This window comes from Cygnus atratus, chromosome 15, assembly GCF_013377495.2.
Source record: "Cygnus atratus isolate AKBS03 ecotype Queensland, Australia chromosome 15, CAtr_DNAZoo_HiC_assembly, whole genome shotgun sequence".
NCBI classification, from domain to species: Eukaryota; Metazoa; Chordata; class Aves; order Anseriformes; family Anatidae; genus Cygnus; species Cygnus atratus.
The window spans coordinates 7,839,965-7,848,240 of record NC_066376.1 but is presented as its reverse complement, the minus strand read 5'-3'; the positions used below and the strand labels follow the sequence as shown (position 1 = coordinate 7,848,240).

Here is an 8,276-nt window from a genome sequence, read left to right as displayed (position 1 = left end):
AGGGGCGGGCGGCTGGGCAGAGGCGGCGGCTGCCGCCGGGGCTGAGGTAGGGCTGGGCGGAGGAGGAGGAGGAAGAGCAGCCGCCGAGAAAGGCGCCAAGCGGGTGGAGCGAGCCCCGGGCCTCCCTCAGCCGCGGCCGTTGCGGAGCGCCCTGCCTGCGGCCCCAACATGGACGAAGAGGGCGGCGGGGGTGGCGGCGGTGAGTGGCGCTGGGGGGGCCGGAGGGACACCCGCGTTCGTGGCCGGGGAGCCCCGAGCCCGGGACGTTTCCCCCGTCCCGCTCCGCGGGCGCTGAGGGGAAGGGGACCGCGGCCGGGTGCGGGGGCTGGCGCCTGTGCTCGGCGGCCCCACCGGGGGCTGGCTCGGAGCCCCATGGCCGGCGGGGTCGGGCCGGAGGCTCCGGCAGCCGGGCACGGAGTGGGGAGGGCGGCGGCAGCGGCCCTGTGTCCCCGGCCCTCACCGGGGGCCGGCCCCGCTCCTGGCTCCGCTCCCGCCCGGCGACATCGCTGCGCTGCCCCGGTGCAGCTGCTGGGGAGGAGGGGGGAAAAGTACGCGGCTGGCAGCGGGCGGTGAAAAGGGCAATTATGTTCTGTGAGGGCTGCTGCGAGTGTGTGTGTGTCGTCTTCGTGGCGGCTCGGTGATAATCACGGAGTGGTTCGGCCAGTTTGAACAAGGTGAACCGAGCCTGAAGGCAGCGGTGTGAGTGCTCCCAAAACCTGCCTTTAGAAAGTCAGGGCTCGCGTCCTGGGGGAGCTTTTTTAGTCTCAATTCTTAATCGTTGGGAGACGGGGTTGTGTACCGTCCGGCTTCCAGGATCTGCAGCTCTGCAGCCCGCTCTCCTCGTGTGATTTTCGTGGTGTGAGCGCGTTTGTAAAGCTTGTGTCTGAAACACTCAGCTCTTGGGTGCCGCCAGTGATAATGGTGCTGAGGAGCAGCCGGTCCTGCCCTGGGGCAGAGGCACTGGCTCAATGCTGTGCCCTATATTCACTGCTGTTGCTGCGACTGTGGCCCTATATTCACTGCTGCTGCTGCGACCATGGCTGTCTGCATCAGTGGCATGGTTCGGAGTGAAGAGTGGTGGGGATCTCTCCTGAATAAAGCACTAAACCGCCCGCGTTTGAACATGTTGCTTTATTTTAGATAGGTAAAGTAATGGCTAAGCCTTGTATGATTAATAGTTACACGGTGATTGCTAATCCTAAATATAATTACCCAGAACTCGGAAATCAAGTGGGTGTGGTGTTTGTTTTGACAACTTGGAAAAAAAAGTCTGTGATGAATCAGAAAAATAATTCAAGGAGTCGTCTGTAAGCATGGCCATTTCTTAGCAGGCACCTCTGTCCCTTGGTTAGTGTTGGGCTTAAATCTTTAAAAAAAATCAGAAAAAGGAAACCAAATAACAAAACAAGACAGTCTTCCTTTAAAAAATGTCATTGGGGACAATTGAACACTGTAATTGTAAAGGTCAGAAAATTCGCTCAACTCAAAATAAGTTTTCACAGCATTATGGGCTTGCATCTGTAGTAAAGGGAGATGACCGTGCCTGCTGTTGGCATGAGCCCTGTGTAATGTAGTAGTACCTGCTCATGTGCAAGGCTTAGACCAAGTGGACCTCTTGCTGAATCGAGAATCATCTTTCAGAAAGTGTTAAGTGTTTCAGAGTTGCATTTTCACAGGAGGAAAAAGATGGAAGCTCGGGCGGAGCTGGTCTTTATTGCTCTGAAGGCTGGTTTTGTGGATGAAGACATCTGATTTTCATGTAAAGTGCAAATGAAACTATTATTTATAACTTTATATCACTAATAAACATGTTGCTTTTATGTCAGAACAGAATAGCTTATGTTCCTACTTGGCTTTGTTGTAAAACAATCGTAGACTAATTAGACTGTATTTTTTTTTTCAACCAGTACTTAATGTTTTACACTAATTTCTTGTGAGTATTGAACTTTTTTCCTGACTAGAGATCCTGTCTGGCTTTTTCTTACGGAACACAGTCAGTTTGGAACACAGTTAGATCATTTCCAGCTAATGAATTGTTTTGAATTAAGAGTCATTTTTTTCTTCTTTCTAAACAATAGAAAGCATGTGAAAAGTGTTGATTTGATAACCAATTTTAAAATGCTTTAGTGCCACTAAGTACTGAGAGTCGTGGGCTGCCAGGGGCGTCTGAGCAGGGCTGCCCAGCATTTGAACCTCTGCAGGACACCTCCAGTGCTCAAAAATTCACATGATTGACCGGCAGACTCATAAAGCTGAGCTTATCGATATGCACAGGTACTTTAGGAAGTGTGCACAATTATTTGAGGACTGCATGGTATCACCCTAATTAGAGACTTGATCTAGATAAGCATCTAAATATCTAGGACATTACACTGTGATTCAGAAGGTAAACTGCTATTCCCAGTTCAGTTCTGCCTGCTGCCCTGCTCTTCTGTGTAATTTGCATCTGATGCTTCAGTTCCCTTAGTTGTCAAATGGGGTCACTTATTTTGCCACCTCTTGTAAAAACTGTGAATGACAGCGGAGCTATGTAAAGCTAGGATTTATTATTTTAGAAACACTTGACAGAAGAGAAATGTTAATTACGGGAATTGTTCTCAGTGTTTTCTCTCTTCTCTGGAGTCTAAATGGGGACATGCATTTATTTTATGCAAGCCATTTATACACAAACCTCCCATTGATTTCAGTGGAGGCTGTGTGCGTGGATTATTGATGTGATATGATCCGAGTCAGTTGGTGTTTGTCTCAGCCTTCTTTTGTGTTCTGATTAAAATATCTCTGTGGTTCACTTGATCCAGGAAATTTCTCCCCCTCCCTCTCCTCGCTTGGTTTAAAATCACATGTTTTGTGATCTGACTGAGGCTTTTCTAACATGCTTACTGTTACACAGGGTTGGTACCATTGAACCGAGATCTTTACATTGAATATTGCAGCAGGTGTGTGGAAGGCAGGCCGGAATAGTACTCTTCTTTGTTTCCCTGGATTTGAGTTGAGTTGTGCAGTTGCTTCGTGGTCACCGAAATCCAACTCGGTGCTGGTCTGCCTGGAAAAACCTACACAATGAAGTACGTAGTGACGTGTGTGTGTGCTTGTTTTGAGCCTATCTCCATGAAGGGCTCTCAACAGACATGCAAAAAGGTTAAAATCTTGTTTCAACTTAGCAAACATAAAAAATATAGCACTGATTGTGACAGTGAAGTTTCCATACTGTTCCCCAAACTCTGTTCTTTATTCCCAAATTGTGAAGCTTTTTTTGGGGGGTTAGAGCAGTTCAGTTGCCAGGCTGTGCTAGTTGGCCCAACTTGCAGTGACGGTGCCAAGTAGCACTCTGATTTCTATTATGCAGAGGCGCTCATGAGGAACTAGACCAAGAGACCAGATCGTCTTGCAGAAGACTCAGAAGAATAGATTTGCTGCCAAACCAAATTTAGCAAGATGACTTCTGTTCTTCTGCATGGCAATGCGGTTACACGTTTATAGGCAAAATCTGTTAAATGTAAGAAAAAACATTTTCTTCTTAGAAAAAATGTTTTTAAAAATGATTTTCATATATATAGAGATATCTATTTCAATTTCAGGCAGTAACCTCTAGACCGGTTCTGTTTTTTTTTGTTATTGTTGCTTTGTTTTTTGCGCATTCTTGTGTCTTTCAAAGGTAGATGTTACAGACAGAAGAATCCATGTGGCCTGCGCATGGTTCTAGATGTTTGCTCTGCATTTGAGACTAAATCTGCATGTTTTGTTTATACTAAAAGAAACTCATGAAATAAAGAATTTATTTAGCATAGAAGAATGTTAAACATGTTTCACTCCAGACTCATCAAAGTGGATAACTTGTACTGGTGGTTTTAAAAAGTTGTCCCAAAAGTTCTTTGGAGGAAGGCTTGTAGCTTTAAATAACACTGGGGGAGTGCCAAGAATATAAAAATGCACCTGAGTGTTAGACTAACAACATGTAGGGATTCTAGGAAGAGGAAAAAGAGCAGATCTGGGGATACAGCACAAAATTAAACATAAATGTCTTCTGTTAGCCAGCAGTGCTTCACATTAAGTCGCTTTTTGCTTAAATAAATAGTTCTCCGTGCTCAACCTACTTCACATTTATACAGGCTACCTGTTGGTTCAATAGGATCTTAATTTTGAGCTCCAAACATATTAATATTTACAGTGTAATTATGAATAATAGTTATTTATAATGCTATCGGAAAATGGGCATCTTAATTGCAATAACACGTGAATTTTTTTCTGAGCCTAGCATTCAATATTCTTAGCTGTGCCTTGGAAGAAAACATTAAATTTTTGCTGACAAAGTTTCCAGAGGTTGCCAAACTTGACAAATTGTTAAGTAGTATTTGGTGTCTGGTGCACAGCTATATAAGCATGGCGTGGATTTTAGTGGAACAGCATGCCTATAACGTAGCATCTGTGTGTATTACTACATCTAGGAAAAAAAAAAAAACAAAACACCTGTAGGATTTACTGAGAGGAACAGAGTGTTCTCTGCAGAACGGTGTATGGGAATCGCGGTAATAGCCACGTGAAAGGGGGCTCCCCATGTGCTGCTGTTACGGGATGGATATTGCAGTCTTTTAATAGCAATGGTTCCATAAAAGCTTTTACCAGTTGAGGGGCTGCACGTCTCGAGGCAGCACAGGGTTTTCCAAGGTACATCCTGCGGTTCACATCAAATCTTTCAGTCTCATCATGTTTATTACCTCCCCTTCTTTCTTTATAGGATTTTGAACACTTCCCAAGGGAAAATTGATGAAATAAGGTGTGTCTGTCCTGCAGTTTCTTCTGCTTGCTGTCTTTTCCACCTGTGTCTCTCCCTTGCTTGCACTATAGAAAAGTTTGATCTATTGCCTTAAGAGCTTTAAACTGTTTCACTTATACTGTAGCTCCATCTTATCTGCTGCTATCTTTTGCTTGCTTCCTTTCCCTCCCAGTGCAAACATGCTTTGGTCTGTTTCTTTTTACACCCTGTCTTTGGCCCCATTTTCATGTTGAACTACTGCCCCATCTTCTTTTCATGTTGAAAGTCATCAAATGAGCTGTTTGCAGTTGCCGTCTGAAGAGCATGTTCTCCAGGTTCATCCTAGGTCCGTTCCACACTTGTCCTGACCCCTTGTACTCAGTACATTCCCTTCCTCCTCTTCGTCCCGCCAGCTGCCTCTAGTACTGTTTACTATACTTTTCTTTTTGAAATCTTGCTCTTTCTTGGCTTCTTTCACTGTTGTCTCCTCACTCCCCTCCGATCTCGTTAATCGCTTTTTCATATGGAGGATCATCTTTCTGCTTCCAAATTTTTGTGAAGATTTGCAGGATCCTGTGCTTGCCTTAATGGTCTTCCTCCCTATTCCTTGTTCTGAACAATCAAATTTGCAAATAGAAATCAAACTATTGTGTTTAAAGGGATGACTTCCAGCATACACTGTCTGCTCTGGATCCAGTGCCATCTGTCCCAGCTAAAATGCTACCTTGTGTAAGATCTTAAGATTGCATAATTGTCATCTTAAGTTTAATGAGTCTAAACCAGAGCTGTTAGTGTTGTTTCCACCCACTGCCTTTCTTAGTGTCCATGGGTGCACACCGACATCCCGAGTGGCTATTGACAAGGAAATAATCAGATGTTAGAATTTATTCTTTCTTTCTTTAAAAAGTACATAGAAAAGTTGTACGAAAAAGACATTAAAAAAGGCAATGCAAAACCTTTTGAACACTTTTGCAATCTTACTCCTGAAGTTAGGAAATAAGTTGCATGTTCCTATGCAATATTTGTTTTCCTATTTGAGTGCACGAATAAATTTAATCTGGTTATGGGATCCCACACTACGCTTTCTGCACACTTCTGCATGGGTTCTAGGCAGCGTGTGGGGTAGTGTCTCGTGGTGACTGAAGCTGTCTGTGGGAATTATTTCCACATTTTTGAGGCAAAGTGGTAGTTAAGGTTGTCTGCCTCGCTTTGTCTTCCTGTGGTTTGTGAGTATTTAAGCAGGTACCAAAAGATTGCATTCATTTTAGCGAAGAGTTTGGACACATTGACCAGGGGTTTCTTTCACTGAGGATAAAATTAAGCCCTTAGCAGCGAGTCTGCTGGGAAAGCTTGTCAGCTTGCAGGGCTGTAGGGCCGCAATCCCATGGAGGTGAAGAACTTGTGATATTTTACTTTAATATTCATAGAGGCAAAGAAAACTTCATGTGAACAGCCATGAGTGGTGTTTCTGAATTCTTCACTGCGCATTTGTTTAAAGCAGTGTGTTGTAGAGGAAAGGTATGCGACTTAGATAGTAAAAGTGGGTTTAATTATATACCATTTGTATAACTTTAGCATCTAGCAAATTGTTTTTAATTGCATATGACTTCCTTCTTTTAATTCCAACAATTTCATGGGAAAACTTAGTATTGCAAATTTTTTGGACAACAGTGTTTCCTTTTAGTGGGATAGACACACAAAATCTACTAAAAAACCATGTGTTTTGCGGTCCTCTGAGATTTGCCTGAAGAAGGAAATGGCTTGACCTATTTCGTTGCTATGAAGTAAAAACATTCTTGTTCTTTTTTTTTTTTTGGTGAACATCTGTGTCACATTTATTTCATTACTTTCTGAAGTTCTTTAAGCCCATTATTCAGTATTATAAAGTTTTATTAAACAAACAAACAACGATACATAGCTGCTTCCACAACTCTGTTGAAGTTCTGCTATCTACTTACACGTAGGTGGGATATAAGTGGGTAGCTTTTCCAATATAAGTTGACGTGCAAAAAGGCAAATACAGACGTTATCTAGTATTTCCCAGAAAACAAACAAACATTTCTTTGACAAATTCAGTAGGATCTCATGGAGTTTAACAGGAAATGTAGCACACTGGAAGCTTGGGAAATCTCAACCAGGACATGAAGTACTGGAGATCTTTGATCTAATTTTTCAATAGGTTGGACTTCTTGGCATGGTTTTACTAATTAGCCTCATTTTCAGATGCTCTGTTTATTATAAAAAGAAATAGCTTATGCCAGGAGTACGGAAGATTTGTGAAGGATAGATTTTACTGCGAGACTATTGATTAATAATGCTATAGAATTTCGTAAGAAAATTCTGTTTAAAACAAGATTTGGAGGTAAGTTTGTTTGTGATGATTGAATCTGAGTTCACATCTGGCTTTCCCTATCGGATCTAGCAGCCCGGTTGGATTGTGAGGAGCTGCTGTGGGTCCTTAATACCAAAGGAGAAAACAGTTGTTGATTTTTAGGTGAAATACCTTGAACTTTTTGAACAAAACAAGCAAGTTGTATGAAAATGATGAAACCCAAGTCTATGGAAATGGTCTGGTATCTCTAAAGCTTTGCCTTCTCCCCTAGGAGGCCTGAATCTTTTTCATGTCTCCAGTGACATACCACGCATCTCCTCCTTACGGTATTCTATTTCTGGCCTTGTTCCCCGTGCATTTATCTGCATAATAATGTGATTTTCTGCAGCTGGTTTGGAGCAGGGCTCGCGCGGGGTGGCCACGTAGAGCGCGTCTGCAAATTCGCTCGCCGTCTGCTGCCTCTCAGGGTGCAGGAGCGGCTGAGCAGCAACTGTGGGAATTCATGTTGGTGTCTCCCCTAGCCAGTTACCAGTTCTCTCAAGGCTTGTAATATCCACCCTTCAGTCAAATTACATTGAAATTGAGTGGTACGCAAGACGTCGTTTGGCAGAAGGAGTAGATGGGGAAGAAAAGAAATGTATCCTGTCTCTCTCCTGTTCTCACACACATGCAAACGCAAAAAAAAAAGGCTGAAAAAATTGGCATGTGCAAGCAGGGAAACTGCCTCTTGCTGCTTTCTGTGAAAGGCACAGTGAGATGTAATCATTTAGTGAGTCACCTCTCCGTTTTTATACAAGTGCCTTATTAATAGGCAGTGTAACTTCCAGCATGGAGATGTGTGTTCGTACTGTGTGATTTGGAGTGCTAAATACCATTCAGGTTGTTTTCCTGCTCGGTTCCCAAGTTTTCAGAAGTCTTTATTTGCTGTTACGTTTTTGCTTTCATATATTGTAAATATCATGTTCCTTAATAAGATCTTTGTTTAGCTCATAAGCAACGTTGTCTGGAGGGTCAACTTCTGACCCGAATGGGTCCTGTTGCCTCATGAGGCATGCACAAGAGAGGGGAATAGGCAAAAGGGGCATTTGTAGCCGCATATTACAAAATAAGGGATTATTGTCGCGTAAAGTGGCATTTCTTATATTCAGTAGTCAGATTTTGAGTACTTTTTTTCTTTTATTCTCGCTCATG

General features: G+C 43.3%; 1 protein-coding gene across 1 annotated transcript in view; it reads left to right on the top strand.

Moving 5' to 3' along the window:
• The first annotated feature begins 39 nt into the window (after nucleotides 1–39).
• The window catches only part of CYTH3 (cytohesin 3), a 50,771-nt gene continuing 42,534 nt past the window's right edge, over nucleotides 40–8,276 (top strand). Inside the window, exon 1 of the mRNA XM_035548934.2 lies at nucleotides 40–199. Coding sequence (XP_035404827.1) covers nucleotides 169–199 — 31 coding nt within the window. The 5' untranslated portion in view covers nucleotides 40–168. The remainder of the gene's footprint in view (nucleotides 200–8,276) is intronic.